General features: G+C 45.6%; 1 protein-coding gene across 4 annotated transcripts in view; it reads left to right on the top strand.

Moving 5' to 3' along the window:
* The window catches only part of ACAN (aggrecan), a 78,004-nt gene that overhangs the window by 55,037 nt on the left and 4,846 nt on the right, over positions 1 to 18,121 (top strand). For 3 of the 4 annotated variants that reach the window (XM_026648339.1, XM_026648340.1, XM_029910719.1), the window contains 5 exons: positions 6 to 119; positions 10,671 to 10,784; positions 14,478 to 14,636; positions 16,850 to 16,932; positions 17,425 to 17,569. In XM_026648339.1, coding sequence (XP_026504124.1) covers positions 6 to 119; positions 10,671 to 10,784; positions 14,478 to 14,636; positions 16,850 to 16,932; positions 17,425 to 17,569 — 615 coding nt within the window. The remainder of the gene's footprint in view (positions 1 to 5; positions 120 to 10,670; positions 10,785 to 14,477; positions 14,637 to 16,849; positions 16,933 to 17,424; positions 17,570 to 18,121) is intronic. The other variant, XM_029910720.1, reaches the window with a different exon arrangement.

The raw sequence follows: 18,121 nt of genomic DNA, 5'->3' as shown, positions 1-18,121 counted from the left end.
TACAGTCATACCCAAGACATGTGATGAGAAGCCCTGTGGAGCTGGAACCTGCCAGGAAAGAGACGGAAACATCACCTGCTTGTGCCCGCCGGGGTACATGGGTGACCACTGTGATATAGGTAAGCTCTGTCCTCTGCTTTGGTGGGGATGTGCAGCAAGGGGAGAATATTTTTATTACCTAAAATGAGTGCTGCTGTGGCCATGTCCAGGAGCACAGTATATCTGGAGGAAACCAGGAGTTCACTTTCCTTTCACCATCATTACTAAATGTTGCTCCAGCCTAGAGAAATCAGGGAAGCTCTGTTCTTCTCCTGATGCCCTAGAGAAGGCAACTGCGCCTTCCACTCTGAATCAATAGGAGAATTTCATCCTGGCAATTGTGGGGGTGAGAGGAAGAGGCAGAGAAGCACTGTAGGATGAGATATTCACCACTGTCCTATTTCCTTATCCCCTATCCTGACCTATATTATACCCCTATATCCAGAGCATAAAGATCTATATGTACTTATGGACGGATGCCTTGTGTTTCGTGAGGTTTGTTATGGTGCACTAGGTCTGCTGTTGTGGACCTCCTGGCTTCTTCTGTGGCATTCAAGGGATTCCAAAGATCAAAAACAAGCCAGCAAGAAAATCAGAACTTTTTGCTCTCTGAGCTGCACCTGCTGGAGGCAGTGTGTGCACCTGCCAAACCATGTTCCTAGCCCTTTGCATTGTCCCTTAGCAACTGTTGGCAGACAACACCTCACCTCCCTTCCCTTAGCCTGGGTGCCCTTCTGCCACCAGAATCCAACTGTCACTTCACTATCTATGGCAGCTAGGAGTTGCCATATCCAAAAGGGATCTTTTGGTGGACTTCCATGCCCATCCAACGTGCAAGGCACTTTGCATCAGTTTGTCAGGCCCAACTATGCATTGGGAATGAAAGAAAATATATTTCTTCAAAGCTTTAAAGGAAGAGAAGTGAACTGAGGTTCTGCTTGATAGTATTGGGTCTTGTGCCTCTGTTTGCTGGAACTGGCTACAAAGGATGATGCGCATAAGATGGAGTCTAAATCAAATCAACTCTTATTTTTTATTGGCTCTTTTGGCATATGTCTGTTTCACTACACTCTTTCAATCGGTGGATTGGTGGGCTCATTCACTGGTGTATGTATAAATTGCTACGGCACTTAAGATTGTGAAAACATCGTGTGTCTTTCATGGTTGACAACCAGCTCAATATTATTCATACAGTGCCTAACCTGATGTCACTGTGAAAAAGTCGTCCCTTAGCGAATTAACCAGGAATTTTCTTCCACAGCAATCGCTTACCTGGCTATTGCTGCCTGTCAGGGTGAGGAGAACTAAGTCAAGGATAACATGGAATTCCTTGGCACTTCCCATTCCTGGCTCAGTTTCACTTTGATACCAAAACAGAATGTAGCCTGGGCTAACCCAAGTCAAGGTTGCAGTATACAAGAACGGACATGCACTCTGTATAAAATATGGGCCTCTTTTTAAGAAACCTTAGGTCTGCACTTGTGTGTATGTTTTATGTGCATAATTGTGCCTCTAAAGTTTTTGTAATTTTGCCTTCATATATATTTGCTTATATATGGTACAATCCATGAATGCAACCAGACTTGCTCAGTCATTTCTAGTAAAAAGATAAAATCCATCATCATAGCTCCCAGAACTATTTTCTCACTTGAACTCAATTAAACCACTAATGCATACTGCTTCGGGTTAGGCAGGGACTTTTCTGGAAGCAGCGCTTCTACTGGGTGGAGCAGAGAGCTGGGTTCTAATACCATACCTGCCACTGAATCACGGAGCGGTCTTGGGCAAATCACTTGACGTCTCTGTGCTTCGCTTTTCTCATCTAAAAATAGAGATATTAATAATTACCTGCCTCAGAGGTAGGTTGTGAGGTTTAATTCGTTTCCGTTCATAATGCATTTGATATCCTTAGGTGGATGATGCTATAGTGATAGAAAGTATCATTATGTCTATGAGGTCTCAATTGGCCATCAAGCTTGTTATATTTCTGATACGTCAGTGCTCTCTTGCTCTCGCCCCACCTCCTTCTCTTTTGTCTTGCTAATAAAATTTTTACTTTGTCTGGTACTTTCTTCGATGGTGTATCCCGTGCATGTGATTGTCACTTCAAACCCCGCCCATACCTTCGGTAGCCAATCAAACGTCAGTCTTTCTGTGTTTGCACGGTTACCAGCACGACTCAAGATATAGTTCAGATATGAAGGACCAAGCCCTGAAATCAGAGCCTTGTCACTGCTTAATACACAAAGATGGAGAACCAGGTAACAGGAGCCCGCCTCTATCTTCATAAAGCTTCAGTATTGTGGAGGCTACATGACTCACTGGAGTCTCCATCTCATTTGAGCTGTCTCTCCCCTTTGCTCATGAATCAGTGAAACCAAAGGATTCCAATATCCCACTTGCACTTGTTCTCTACACTGTCACTGAGGGGACTATTCAGAACTGACCTGAATACCTCAACCTGGTAGTAGGGGGCCCATGCTGCAGGGAGCGGTGTGGGTGACTCTGTAGGGGGCACTCGTCCCTATGAGTAAGTATTGACCGTGAGACCCCAGCACAGTTCTAAGGGCACTGTGCTGCAGGGAATGGTGTGAGTGACTCAGTAGAAGGCCCTTTCCTTTCTGAGTCAGTACTCACCCCAGTACGTTCCTGTGTTTAGTGTGGGCGACTCAGCAGGGACATTACTGAACCACTGCATTTACATGACGCCAGGCATGGGGTTTGGCACTGTGCTAATGGAGTTATTGTCCTGGTCATTAAATATTCCACAGCCCTTTTTGCAAGAGTAATGGGTAGTGTCCTTGGCCTACCACTGTTGCCACGTTCCACCCCAGAGGTGGTGGCGTAGCAGTGAAGGAGGAAGTGATTATATGGCTGTACATTAGAACTCAGCAAATAAGTTGTAAGAAAGAATTTGTCTGCTAGTTTTGCTTCTTTTTCTATCTGTAAATTGCCCACAGAAATTGCAAAATTCTCATGTTAACTTGTTCAAAAATCCTTGGCAACTCTCTTCAGTGAATAGTTTGTGATCTGCATCTACAGCTCATTGCACATGTTCAAAATCTCAAATGTGCTTTGTAGTGTCAAGTTACAAAAATCACAGTGTATTGTTTCTGTTTGTTAATTGGACAATTTATGTAAGTAACCAACAGTATAAAGTTCAAATGAATATATAGGACAGTTTAGTGATGTGGTTTAGAATCTGTGTTCAGTGCCTATTCCAGCATTCAAGCTGAAAATGTGCCTTTTAGGCTAGTAAAGCTCATTTGCAAACATATTCATGGAGAGTGAAATTCACCCGTGGGCAAAGAGCCCGAACAAGTCCTATTTCAGAGCAGAACTTAAGGGAGGCCTAGTCCTTGTACTAGCCTTCCACAAAAGGTTGAATTTCATCTAGAAATAGGACCTAAAAGTGTAAACAAAGTGATTTTTTTAAGATGGAACAACTATTCACAAAGATGGTTTTGCAATGTTAGCCCAATTCTACTATAAAGATAGTCTTCAAAGTGCTTTGGGATCCTTTGAGATGAGAGATGCTAGAGAAATGAAAGGGGGAATCTGCATATTGAGAACCATAATAGTATTTAATAATGGACTTATGCTGCCTTCTTCTTCTGGTTCTCCTGGTGTATCTTGTCTTCCTAATCTAGAAAGTGAGCTCTTTGGGACAGGCACTGTCTTGATAGCTGTGTCTGGTGCTGTGTTGAACATTGGTGGGCGCCAGAAGAATAATCAAAAAAGATAATTAATAATAAAGCAGAACGGAATCTAGTTCACCTTGCAAGAAGGAGCCCAACGCAAAGACCCAGCTGAAGTGGGGCTTTCGTGCTAGTTTTTCATATAAATTCCTACTAAGCCTACCTTGGTAAGGTTGTCAAGTGGATTCAGTGATCACAGTTTTTTTTTTAAATGAAAATTTCTCTACTCTACCATACCATATGATTCCCCCAAGATATCAACACCAGAAGCCAAAGTGGGAGTTTTGTCAGCCAATGGATTGAAAGTTAACCCTCAGATGCTGGCATTTTCCAGACTTCTAGCCAAGGAATACTAAGGTCCATGTGGGCATGTCAGTTGTCAGCAATCTATTATTGCCCTCAGAATTAGGGTCCCACAAGGGCCTCAAATTTGAAGTGTTGTTCACATAACTGGTCTCTCCATCCAGACTTTTGCCAACTGTGTGCAGAAGCCTGTTACAATTGACAAAATTTGAGGGCACACAAGTATTAGCAAAAAATTCTGTGCTGGCATTTCAGTGAAAAAGCTGTGGTTTGCATCGTTTGAACTAGATGATGATTTTAAAGACTTCAGTCAGGTCAAGGAAAAAACTGACATTTGCTGAAACATCAGCAATTTACCAAAAGGTTTGCATCTCTCTGGATCTGCTGCCCAGCCAGCCAAAACAGCGGAAGTGTATTAGATGATTTTGAAGGCGTCTTGATGGGTGCAATGCTTTTTTATGGCCTGAAGGATATTTTTTGTTGATTAAAAGAAAGCAGTAGAAGAAAAACCTTTTTAAAAAAATCACACAAATGAGTCATACAATTCTATTTAATGTGAGAGTCGGGCTATGAAGGAGGGTAAGGTAGCTCTAAAAAGTTCCAGCTGAGATCTAGGCACTGGCAGATGTCTTTACTGGCTAATCCAGTTATTTGGTGTCTCTTGGCTGTTTCATGACATTAAGCCAAAGGATTGTTCGCTTATGGAAAAACCAGCTCTGAGGATACAACCTAAAATAATGGCCTGTTGTACAGATAAAGTGAGTTTTCTATTACAGATAATATTGTGGAGCCAAGGATTCCCGAGATTCCTGAGCTCTCAGTGCTTGTAATCAAGTCATCACTTGTAAACATAGCACTGAGAGGGAGTACCACAAAATAAGCATGTTTCCTGATAAGTGTCCGAGTTTTGTAGTTTAATAGAATATTTTCTGTGTTGTGGCAGGTTATTTTCTCCTCCTCTGTATCCTGAGGCTTAAATTTCATTTTTTTAATATATTTTTCTATGGCTTAAGTCAGAGAAATTAGACTCTTTCCATCTGCTGTCAAGTCACTCCTTGGCTGTACTATTGCCAAGAGCCATTACTTATCTCTCACATCTAAGAGAATTGTTTTCTCCAGCTGCTTCTTTTCCGCTTTGATCAGGATCTGGCAACAGAGGTAAAGTGTGAATGGAGTTATCTTTTAGGTGCCACCCACCTTACTGGCTTTGGAATATTCTTCCCTGCTTAACCCACCAGATCAATGTTCATAATAGTCCCAGGAATTCCTGGAAAGCAGAAGCTATGATTTCTGGCAAGATTTTCTTGGCTCGCTAAAAAAGTATTGTTTAGTCAGTCTTTTGAGTCCCTATTTAGTGGTTCATACACATCAGTAAACCCTATAAAAACAGGTCAGTGTGGGTGGGGGTTGTACACTTTGAAAATGTCTTGCTTTTCAAGCTGCAGAATGGAGTTAGGATTTTGGATGCCAGATTGTATTTCCAAACAGATTATTCTCAATTCCAAGAAAACTGTAGGAATTTTTCACTGTTAGAGTGGTGTTTCATATCCTTCCTGCTTGCAAGCTGTTCCTTCTTAGTGAATGTTTTAAACACAAAACTAAACTTGTTTAATCAGTATTCAAATCTATCAGTGATCTAGTTTACCTTTTTAATAAAACACCACAAGTATTGTATCTTTAAAAAGTCCATACCACTGTTACTGCCAATAACATCTTAGATAATTAAAAGGGAAACAGTTCTGAAACGCTAATGTATTCTTCATCACTGATGCTGTTTGTTCATGTTTGCAATTATAGTAAAATGGTCAGTTTCATTTTTGTTTATAAATGGTTTCTCTTCCTGTTTCTTATGTTCTAGTATAGTGTTATTGTGTTTAAGTTTGCAAGACTGCATGGGAAGATCTAGTTGTATACTACTTGAGTAGAATAGGAGTGAGTAAATGAAATACATACCTGGGAACATTAGAGTTTAGGAAGGGAATAACAAACTGGTGAAACTATTTTGTGTTTGCCTAAATGAAGCATGCAGAGTAATCCTGCTACCTCCCTGCTTTTGTCAATCAACAGTTGACATCTATTAAATACGAAACCCTGTTTTCATATTTTTTTTTTAAATCATGAAAACATTTCTTTTAAAAGTGAGGCCTAAAACGCTAGTCCCTTTAAGAATACATCAGCTAGAAAACCCATGTTGTGACAAGACATTTGAATGGTCTTTTTGAATGTTCTGATGATAGCACGGTAAGTATAAATCATCTTCTAAAGACTCCTTATTTTCGTGATACCCTCCAGAAGTGAGTTAATGTTTTAAATGCACTCCCTGTTCTCGGCTCCCCATTGCATTCTGTCTTCCGTGACTTTCTCTTAGACTGGAAGCTCTTCAAAGCAGGGGCTGTCTCATTCTGTCTTGTACTGCCCCACGTACATTGTTAGCACTTAAATAATAGTAATAATCTTTTCTTCCTGTCCTGGTAGAGAAGCTATATGAAGGGAACCAGCAAGGGAGTCGTGAGAAGACAAACATGCATTTTTAGGGAAATTTACATAAAATAACAAATATCTAATAACAGTGGCTTTGTAAATTCCTTCAGTGTTAAGATACATGACAGCTGTCAGCTGCTGAAGGGTCCCTGCACCCTCATCTCACCTCTGAGAGTCTCTGTTGTGCAGGGTTGAATGGTGAGCAAGACTATGGATGTGTAATATATGCTTGTGGCAACTAAAGGGATAACAAAAAATGCCAAGCATTAAGTAATTGGGTGATTTAACATTTCTTTTACTGAAGTTTCCTTCTCGTATAAAACCCGGAGCCCACAGCTTGCGTGCAATATCATAGTTCCATTCTCTAGTGCAGGGGTCGGCAACATTCGGCATGCGGCTCGCCAGGGTAAGCACCCTGGCGGGCCGGGCCAGTTTTATTTACCTGCTGACGTGGCAGGTTCGGCCGATCGCGGCCCCCACTGGCCGCGGTTCGCAGTCCCGGGCCAATGGGGGCGGCGAGAAGCGGCGCGGGCGAGCGATGTGCTTACCCTGGCGAGCCGCGTGCCGAACGTTGCCGACCCCTGCTCTAGTTTATCTAGGGACTATATCGTGACTGATGCCAGCAGGTGATTGTAGCGGGGTGGTCACCCGCTCCTGCTCTGAGGGGTTTAAAAACAGCCCTTGGAAAGGACGGGAGGTGAGAGAGAACACCCTGGGCTGATTGGGGGAAGTAGATGCAGCTGGGCCACGCCCCAATCAGAGCCCAGCTGGCCCTATAAAGGCCAGGGAGGCCCGCAGCCTCTCTCTCTGAGTGCAGAGAGAGAAGGGCCTGGCTGCAGGGAGCTAAGTCAGAGTACCTGGGTGGAGCAGGGCTGGGGAAAGGCTGAGGAGCTGGGGAGCTCCAGCCTGGATAGCCCCAGGCTGCGGCCTGGTAGGAGGCCAAGGGGTACTGGGGGTTGCAGAGGGCAGCCCAGGGCTAGTCCAAGGCAGCAGGTCCAAACCCCCCTTGCCAGTGATGAGTGGCCTATACTGCAGTCTGCCCCAGGGAGCGGGGGCTAGTTGGTGACTGGCAGTGGCCTAGTGCTGAGGCAAGGTGGGGATAGTGGGTGGGGGTTCCCCTGGGAGGGGAGACCTAGCGTGTGGGTACTGCCAGGGGGCAGCACCCAGAGCAAGGGGCACCGGGGTCCTGGGAGGGACACGGGGCCCAGAAGTAGAGAGCAAGGCAGATCACCGGCCTGCAGAGGGTGCTCCGGAGGCTGGGTCGAGCTAATTCCCTGAGAGACCAGCAGGAGGCGCCGCAGGGGTGAGTCCGCTCATGTTACAGTGATATTATTTATTGTTCTGAAAAATCTCTAAGACCAAGTACTACAGGGTGAATGGCAAATCAGCCACACCAGCTCCATATGTCTTGACACGTGCAAGGCTCTGAATGTACCAGAAACTGCTGAGACCAGGAAGGCACAGTCCCTGCCCCAAAGAGTTAACATGCCAAATGGATAGTTTGATATTTATTATCCTCATGTGTTTAAATGTCATCTTTCAAAATATTTGCAGAATGCCTTTCAAAAAGTATTTCTGTATTTCCTTGCATTATTTTTACAACACTGTTAAAATGTACTTTGTGTGTCTATATATATATATATATAACACCCCATATATATATATATAGAGAGAGAGTATCCATATAGTGTACATATAATATGTACAGTGCATATTATATACAAGCACAAAAGCAAGTTCCATTCTAATGTTATTTCCTGATTTGAGATTTGATGCAGCGCACTAGCCTGCGTGTGTATCTGCTGCCCTTCTTCCTCCAGGACTTGCGTAGGTGGGACCGCTGCATATGAGAGAGACCTTGGGCACATAAAATGTTAGTCCTTGTCACTGAAGACAAATGAAGAGCCCATTATTCCCTGCTAAACATTCTGCTTTAGCTCCTGTACATGCTTTATTTCCATTTCTACAGCGTGCTTTCCACTTAATAGAAGCTAATGGACAAAGGAGAACCCTTCCTTACTTGTTCAGGTGGAGATCACTGTGATTGGCATCAACTTCTGCTGCTACTGTTGCTGGGGAACCTGGTGTGTACTGGGATTTTAATCTTCTCTCAACACATTTCAGTTTCCCTTTTGTGTTTTAAATCTTCTAAGATCCAAAGACGTGAGCAGATAAGTAGTAATCAACCTGACTCATCCATTCTTTTCTACTAGGTCAATAATTCCCTTTTTGTTCTGGAAAGTCCCCAAATGCTTATTAGCGTTGATGAAAGCTGGGCATTTCACTTCCCTCCCATTACACTAAAAATAATAGCTCAGAAAACGTTAATTAGTATTTTAATGTAGAAGCAGACCCTGAAGAGCCAAGTGCAAAACTGGTTTAAGTGGTTCATAAGCCATTTGGGGAATATTTGCAATACCTTCAGGGACACAAATTAGGATATAAATAACAAGGGCTCTCAATCCTCATGCTTCAAAGTGCAAGCTGACTACCAGCTGATGCCAGGAAGACTTTCCCTCATCATTTAATACTTTACAATTTGATGTGCTATAGAAGTTTACACTTTTCTCTGAAGCATCTGGCATTGGCCACTGTGGGTGACTAGACAGATAGACAAAGTAAAACACTTGTATGTTTTCTTATGGCTGAAGAGAGGATACTTGATTAGGTGAATCACTGTTATGCTCTGGTATAACAGGAGAGAGGATACCGGATTAGACAGACCGTTAGTCTGATCCAATGTGACAGAAGACAGAATATTGAACTTGATGGATTGTTGTTCTGCTCCATTATGGCCATGTCCACATCCTTCTCTGATTCATCTTCTCTGAGTCTGCTTTCCCACTAACCCCTCTAGCACTGAAGTGTAGTGTGAGGTGTCAGCCAGATGACTTCTGTTAAAGTCAGCATCTTTAAGACTTTCCAGTACTTCAGAGTCTGAGAAGCAAGACTTTGAAAGAAAGAAGAATAGTCTCACTTAAAGGAGTTAACCAGCAACTGCTATTTTTAGTCTACAATCCTTTCTGTATGTATTTGGACACAATTACATTCTTACTCTTTGGAGCTTGTCTATGGTTTCTTGAGCTGACTTCATCTCTGTCGTCTTTTCATTCTAATTAACTTATTTCTTCCTTCTGATTTCAAGACTCACTGAGGAGTAGGATTAAGTTTCAGACTGGAGAGATGTTAAGAAAAAAATGTAGAAGGATGGATTTTGGGGCATATTAAATACAAACTGTCCATTTTGGTCTCATTCTGAGCATGATACCCAATTTATCCAAGCTGCTTCCCTTCCCTTCCTGAACTGGGGGTGGGGCTAGGCATGCCATTACAGTAATGACATGTACTGTCCATGTTGGGATAACTGACAGACTGTGAGACAGAGACTTGGGACTAATCCAGACCCACCCAAAGGGCTCTTTGTACCAATGGAGCAGTAGAAAGAGTCCATAAAACTGTCCTAAATGGGCCACCAGCAGCTCCCACAGTTGTGGGGAAATCCTTGACTGGTGTAAAGCTGTCACAGTTGGCTTTATGCTAGCCCCATCGCTAGCAGCTGTGCTCTGGAACAGGTGAGGAGTTAGCCCTGGGAGTTCCGGATCAAGGATGACATCTGGACTCTGGTTAGAAAGAGTCAAAAATGAGGAGTCAAGGAGGGAGAGGGAATGGATTACACTGTGTGAGGATGTTGCTCTTACTTAAGAGAAGCCCAACGTCTGTCTTTTAGACTTTAGCTGATGGAGGCTGAGACACAGCCACAAGTTTGCACATTTGGTCAAGTTAGGCAGAAAAGATGGACAAGGAAGAGACACAACAGACGTCAAAAGATACTGAGCAGGATACACTGAAAGTCATCCCTCCGACCTCTGCTGCTGTTGCCCTGATATCACTATAGTGTTGTCCAGCCATCAAGTGACAGAAATTTGAGTGGAAAATGATGTCAGCCTCCTAGGGTGGGTTGGGCTTTTTGCTTTCATTTCTTCAGCAGTAGCAGTAGCAGCAGCAGTAGTTTTTAAAATAAACCCGTAACCCACTCTCAAGCTCTCCCAAAACCATTGACGGTCCCTCCTGAACAAGCAAAGAAACAAGTTCTCCTGTTGGTGGAGTTCCCTGCCCGGAGTCCTAATGGCAGCCCTTGATTTCTTGCAGACATTGATGAGTGCCACTCAAGCCCCTGTCTGAATGGAGCTACCTGCGCTGATGGCATCGACTCTTTCAAATGCTTATGCCTTCCCAGCTACGGAGGGGACCTGTGTGAGATCGGTACGGCCTACCTGGCTTCAGCTAATTTTACTAACAGCTGCACCCCCCCAAAAAAACTGACCCCCACCAATCCCGCCCTCATCTCAATAAGCTAACTCCTAACAGCAGATAAAATGCATCTTACTGGGGAAAAGATTAAGCTGTTTGCTTACAAGTGATTATTATTTTTCCATCACAGCATCTTGTTTCTCTGGGAAATTTCTCTTAACTTCTAGGAGACAGTGGCAGCTTTAGGGCTCCTAGGGAACCTGGTGTCTCCTTGGCTTCTTAGAAAGGGAAATTATTCTCTTTGTTGTTGTTTTCTCTTGTAAAATTGCATAAAGGACATGATAGTGTGATACTGTTTGCCATAAGCACAAACATGCTTTTGGGTCAAAGAAAACACTTCCAATCCACCTGTAATAATCCACCTGTAATAATCGGGCAGTGTCCCAGGCACATCTTCATGGCATGTGAACCTTCTCTGCTCCTCTGAGATTTCAGTGAAAGATGCATGAATTGAGCCATGTGAAATGGCCATGTTTCACTTTGTGAGGATTCACCCGTGAAGGGCTTTCATTCACTCCTGTGAATCTTCTCCGCTTCCACCTGACCTTTGTGTCGTTTCCTCAAGCGAATGCGATTTTCATGGCGACAATGGTGAGCAGTGTGAATCACAGAGGGGGAAAATGAAATATCTTGTTTTTTCATCAGAATGACACTTTCTTGTGTGCACAAATGCCGTTTGTTTTGGGGGAGAAAACAAAAGAATATTTTGTTTTACTGCAAGTCCATGAAAGCCTGATTTTCTGTCAGTTTCTCAAGGAGGAAAAATGTTCCTGCATTGCTCAACAAGGCCAGGGAGAAGCAGGTTGAAAAGTACTAGCTGTTCACCTTCAAATGGGTAATAGGAAAGCACATTTGATCTTCCCCCTCTCTTTCTCTGCATCTCTCTTTCAATATGAGTGCGTGGTATTGCTCATGAAAGGAGAGGCACTGATTGGAATGGCTAGAGCTTGTGAGCAGGCACTTCCTTCACTTACCTCTTCCAGTGTACCTCAATCCTGACCTTTAGCACCTCCTGCTACTCTGCCAAGGGGGCCTCGCCTGAGATGAGGAAAAACTCCTCCTATAATATGGAGTATTCCTCCTAGCAGCTGTATTGAAACACCACTCCAATGTTTGACCCAAACCTAGTTTAATCTCTTCTCTTCATAACAGTTCATCTATTAATGGGATCTTGCCATCAAGGGGTATCTTTACCCTGGATTACCCTGGGACATATGAAAGCAGCCTACTGCCCTAAATATCAGTGAAAAGCCCCCTTTAATACCCAACATTACCCCCAAGGTAGAATGTATGACCTACTTTCCCTTCTCTAACTTTTTTGATTCCCTAAGAACATCTATGAGCTCTAGCATTTTAGATGAGCGCTTCTGTGCCATACACACAAGTCAGTCATTCTGAAATGCCTCTAAAGCCTGGAGAGAGTGCCACTTCATGGGATTAGATTTTACCTGCAACTGCATAGGTTTTTGCATAGGTAACTGCTATATAGGAAAGCCTCGCATTTTCTGTTAGAATGTCCTATTGAGGTTGTGCATCGTGTTCCATCCCAACTCAGTGGTTGTGATACTTTATAAAGGGGGTATGACATAACCCACCGAAAAAGAGACTTAGAAAGGCACATTATGTACTCCCTCCCCTGCTCTCAAAGATGTGGTGGAGAAGATCTAGGTTTGTGAGCACTCTCATAGCTCCCGCTCCCCAAGCGGAGATGGGTCTGCTTGGTCTGTAGTGGAAGAAGGCAGAAAAAGAGAATTCAAAGGCCCCACCAACCAGCCAGTCTCTGGAGGGTCAGCCATTGAAGTCTGCATGGGGTCTGTGTTGAAGAGCTTCACAGGAATGGAGTAAGAGGAATTGATGAGTTGAAGGGAAATGGGGTACTCTGGAATGCAAAGGTGGACAGTAGCCAAGGTGAGGTTTTTTTTTGTTTCGTTTTGTTTTGTTTTTTTTCATGAAGGTGGAATATAGAACATCTGTTCTGCATGAGGTTAGAGGGACATTTGCTGAGTGGCCAAAAGGAATAATGAAATCCCACCACCCTAGGGCAACAAGGAGCTGAGACAGGATGATAGATGGATGAACTCTCTCTGCCACTGAAAGGCTGCTACTAAATAAATCTCCATCTTGTTACCACTAGATCTTCCTTCCACACCAGTGCTCCTCTTCCTCATCTATGGGCTCATCACATCTCATCTGCCTCACAATGACAGTTCCTCTCTGGCTTTGTACCTTGTCTTGGCTGTTCTGACTCTGGGTGCTAGTCAGTGGAGGAGGTGATAAGAGATGATGGGACATAGTAAATTCAAGGCCCAAAAGACATAGCAATTCCATGGTTTGAGTGCAACTGCTTGCAATGCAAGTGACTATTTGGAGGAGATGGTTTTATCATCATAATAGCATCTGCCCCAACTGTTGTCATTTCTGCATCTGTTCCTGTTTTTTCTTGGTTTACAGAAGGTATTTGTATGACTTTGTTGATGGCAAAGAACAAAGGATTCCCCAAAGTTCCATCTTTTGTTTGTTCCTTTGCATCCTGCTCTACGCTTTTCCATTTTTTAAAAAGACTGGGTTCTACTTCTCTGTATTTCCTGTCTTATATCCCTCGCCTACCTTTTCTCCAATATCCCCGCACAGCTAGTCTCATAGTCCCTGTGGCCTGTGAGTCAGTTGCCAGAGTTTCTGTGGCCCCAAGTATTCATTTCCAGTGCCCACACTTCCTGAGGTAGGACTCATATACCAGCTGATGCCCTTTCCTGAGTGACTATTCTGCGTATGACCCAAAGAGAATCTCCCATACACATCCTTGCCACATTGGAACTAGAGCTTCAGTTCAAAAGAAACAATTCCCCTTGTTAAAATAAATTAAGCTGGTTAATTTCTCTGCAGGGAAGAGGATAGGAGCTAACTTCCCTTTTAAAGCCTTTACCTTTCAAGCCTTGGCCCCAACCATAATATAGAGACAGTCAAATATTTTGTGCCTTTAATTTGCTTTGATGGCATTGCTTAATAATCACCAGCAATAACCATTTAAAGCAGGTGACAGATTTTTGCTTTTTTTTCTATTCCTTTTTAAAAATATTTTCTTTAGGGTGTTTTTTTTTTCTTCTTTTTTTCTGTCTCCCATATGGTAAGTCCTGCCCTGCCTCCCTTTTGTGTGATCTCACCGGGTTGCTTATTCCATTTGTGAAGGCTCAGAATAGTGATGTAGCCAACTGAATCTAAACTCTGACCTCTCCTGCCCTTCCCTGCCATCTCTGATGCATGAGCGCTGATTGTGGGGAGTAAAATGCAGGTTTCAAAGGTGAAAGCTGCTCTCCAAGGTGAGCACAATCAGCAGGACAGCTCTGGGGGGGAAAGTGGTGTTGTTTGGGGCTATTTCTCAAAGCAAGACTCCCAGAACCTGACTTGGAGTTTGAAATGTTCAGGAATCTGTTAAACCTACTTCCCCTCCATAAACTATTCCTCGTTTACCTTCTGATCATTTTCCTGTGGCTGTAACATATAAAAATATCAAGGTTTATTCTTTAGTGGGTGTGACCATGTGTTGTATTTTTGTTCTGTGAAAGCTTGGGCAGCTGAGAGGTGAGTTGGATGGCACTCTGCCCTGAGGCATGCTGTTCCCTTTCATTCCTTTCTTGTGTGTTTCAGACCTGGAGGACTGTGACGAGGGCTGGACCAAGTTCCAGGGCCATTGTTACAAGCACTTTGAACAGAGAGAGACGTGGGTGGAAGCTGAGACCCGATGCCGGGAACATCAGTCCCACCTGAGCAGTATCATCACTCCAGAAGAACAAGAGTTTGTGAACAGTGAGTGCGGAGGGTAATGGCCAGCATCTGAGGGTGGTTGGGCACAGATCAATCAGTCCATTTTGGCCTTAAAAAATCCACCTTCCCTGCTGGGTGAATTCTACTCACTCTCACAGTTCCTCTCAATCAAGACCCTCTTGTCCTGCAGAGGAGGAGGAATTTTCATTTTCATATAGGGAAACACAAATCCAGCTCATTCCATAGATCCGTGGCTCATACAGATTTGCCTTGATATCCCATTGCCACATTAGCTGCTTCCCAAGGCGTGTGCACCTGTTGGCTTGTTGGTTCGTGCCAACACAGAGGTTTGTGGGGAGCAGGATATTGGAGGGTGTGGGTGTTGCTGTGGGGCAGGTGCCTGGTGGCTTGTGTAGGAGGAGGGGATAGGATGGGAGAGTGGGACCTAGCTGGGAGGGAGGTGTTTGGGGAGTGGGAAGGCATGACGTAGGTGAGAGAGGAAAGAGAGGTTGTTAAGGAGTGGGAGTCTGAGGTGGGGGAGGGGAGCTGGCAGGAGAGCGAGGCAGCGGAAGTGGGGGGCCTGAGGCGGGGGAGAGGGGCTTGGCAGGAGCAGGGCATTTGGGGAGTGGGGGGCCTGAGACAGGGGTTGGGATTCTTGGCAGGAACAGGGCATGTGGGAAGTGGGAGCCTGAGGCAGGGGAGCGGGGCTTGATGGTGCGGTTGGGGGCCTGAGGCAGGGGAGGGGGGCATGTGGGGGCCTGAGGCAGGATGTGTGGGGGCCTGAGGTGGGGTGGGAGATAGTGGGGGGCAGGGGATGGGGGGGTTGGTGGGAGTGTGGGGGCTTAGGCAGGGCAGGGGAGAGTGGGGGGCAGGGGATGGGGGGGTTAGTGGGGGCCGGGTGTGGGGGGGCCTGGGGAGAGTGGGGGACAGCGGAGGGGGGCTTGGTGGGGGTGAGGTGTTTAGGGGCCTGAAGCAGGGCGGAGCATGTGGGGAGCAGCCCACACCAGCCAACAGAAGGAGCCAAGGGGAGCCAGTCTTCCCCTGTCCTCAGCACTGGTGCCACTGTGCCCCTGGCGGCCAAGAGGAGGAAAGTCAGGGGAAAGCCCTGCTGGCTGCGGGACACTCTGCAGGGCTGGTCCATGGGGCTGCCCCCAGCCCAGAGCCGGATGTGCAGCAGCAGCTCTGACTATTCTGCCTTCCACCTCGCCAGTCTGGGTAGAGATAGCAAGGCCTGGGGGTGAGCTGGGGTGGGAGCAGCATCTTCCTTACACTGGAGCCAGTGAGACGCCTCCCAGGTTGGGCAGCAGCTCCAAATAGCTCCAACCCAGAGCGGGAACTGGTCTCACCGCAGCAGCTAGGAGGAGAAGACGCTGGAGGAGTCTGGTCTGGTCACTTCAGGAGAGGAGGGAGTACCTCTCCCGTTTTTCTGGGGGAGGGGGAGCTGTGTTCCGTGTCCCCTCTGCACAGAGACGAGAGCACACACCATGGATCTGGTTGGAGTGGGATCCTCAGGCTGCTGGGATGGGGAGCAGGACCCTGTTCGACCAAGGTTCAGTCTAAGGGAATTAGGACTGATGAAGCTTCTGCTGTGGTGCACAGCCTTGTCTGGGACTCCTGGGAACATGCCTTCTGCCGACACCACCCATTTGTCCCTTTAAACGAATCTGAATGCTAGTGTGCAATTCCCTCATCCCCATTAGTGAGTCGGGAGACATGGGGGGCCTGCAGGCATGTGGAAAAAGTAGCCCAATTTGGGCCCAACTGGGGTCTTGCTTTGGGGCATCAAAATTAAACAGTTCCCTTTGTGTTGTGGCCTCCCTCTTTGTGGCCTCGCTCTGAAGGGGTGATGGACCACAAAGTAAGAACGGCCCTCCACCCACACTAGGACTAACACCTCCAACCTTAGTAGCTCCATGGCTGCCCCTGGCACAGGAACAGCAGACCGTCATGGGACGAATACGGCAAACTGGAGCCATCTTTACAATGACACTCCAGAGCATTGCCAGCTCAGACGCTCTAAGTTCCTAACTGAAGGAGATTTATCCACCTCACCTTTAACCAATCTGGCTTCATCAATCAGAACTGCCCCTTGTCAAGCAACCCTTGATGTGGTCCAGATATAGACCATGTAGCCATGGTGTTCAGATCCTTGGCAGAGCCCTTTTGTGTCGCCTAGGACTAGCGTGGGAGAGGTGAGTGGTGGAGGGACTCCCTTTCCCATTTCTTACCCTTTTCTCCCTGTCTTTCTTTTTCAGACTATGCCCAGGATTACCAGTGGATCGGACTCAGTGACAGGGCTATCGAGCACGACTTCCGCTGGTCTGATGGAAACTCCCTTGTGAGTTGTGTGGAGGGGTGGGGGTGGCATTTCTTCATTGAGAGTCATTTCAGGAAAGAACCGCCCACTTCCATGCAAGCTTTGACTTTTTGTGCTGTGTCAGGACATGAAGCTGCTGTCTGGGGACAGAACCTTAGAGCCATTGGAGTGAGCAGCGGGGACAAGTGCTGAATGGAGTCAGCCATAAGCTATTTTGGGGTCAGGAGGGACCACCATTTTGTTCTGTGTTTGTACAGTGTCTAATACAATGGGCTCCTAGGCGCTACCACAATACAAATAATAACAATACATGATGTCCATTGATGAGAGGGACAGACCCAGGAGGAAGAGAGAGACCCAGTCAGAAAAACAGAAGCAAGGGAGAGTGAATGAACAAAAGCAGAAGGAAAAGAGCCAAAAGGGAGAGAGAAGAAGCAAAGGGAAAGGGAGAGCTGAAGAGAACAAGGAAAGTGTCTCCGTAACTTAGAGGAAGGGCTTCTTATCTCTTCACAGCAATATGAGAACTGGCGGCCCAACCAGCCCGACAACTTCTTTGCCGCAGGAGAGGATTGTGTGGTGATGATCTGGCATGAGCAAGGCGAGTGGAATGATGTCCCATGCAACTATCACCTCCCGTTCACGTGCAAGAAAGGAACAGGTGAGTCCTGGCGCTCCTCGTTTCTGGGTTGGGGTGTATGTCCAGGCTTAGGCTACAGCTCTTCAACCTACAGCACAATCTATAGCAGACAAACTTTGCCCTACCAAGGGTACCATTGGCAACTTGCTAGGGTGCTAAGGGTTGTACATAATGTGGATCAAATAGAGCATTTTGCAGATCCCTTCCTCCTTAATATGCATGGGCAGCCTACGAGATGACTAGTCCCAGAAGGCAATGTGGCTTCTGCTTTGATAAAGATGGAGCATTGCAGGCTGGGATACATACCCTCCACAGAGTTCACCAGGACTCAATGGTCCACATTTTAGTCACCCCTTTACTCTAACAGGAATAAACACTGGCTGTAAACCCAGGAAACTTCACTCATTCCTTGTGAACCTTAACTTTTGCACGGTGACCCTGTGTGAGAGATTAGTACAGGAAATGAAGACCAATCCTATGTGTATTTGAAACGGCAAAGGGGATTTATGGAGGCAGAATTAGAATTTGGCCAGGACCCCAGTACGAACACACCTCAAGTCTTGGGAAAAAGTG

This window comes from Terrapene carolina, unplaced genomic scaffold, assembly GCF_002925995.2.
Source record: "Terrapene carolina triunguis isolate 2854851 unplaced genomic scaffold, T_m_triunguis-2.0 Scaffold67, whole genome shotgun sequence".
In the NCBI taxonomy this organism is placed as follows: Eukaryota; Metazoa; Chordata; order Testudines; family Emydidae; genus Terrapene; species Terrapene triunguis.
This window is presented reverse-complemented; position numbering and strand designations above follow the sequence as displayed.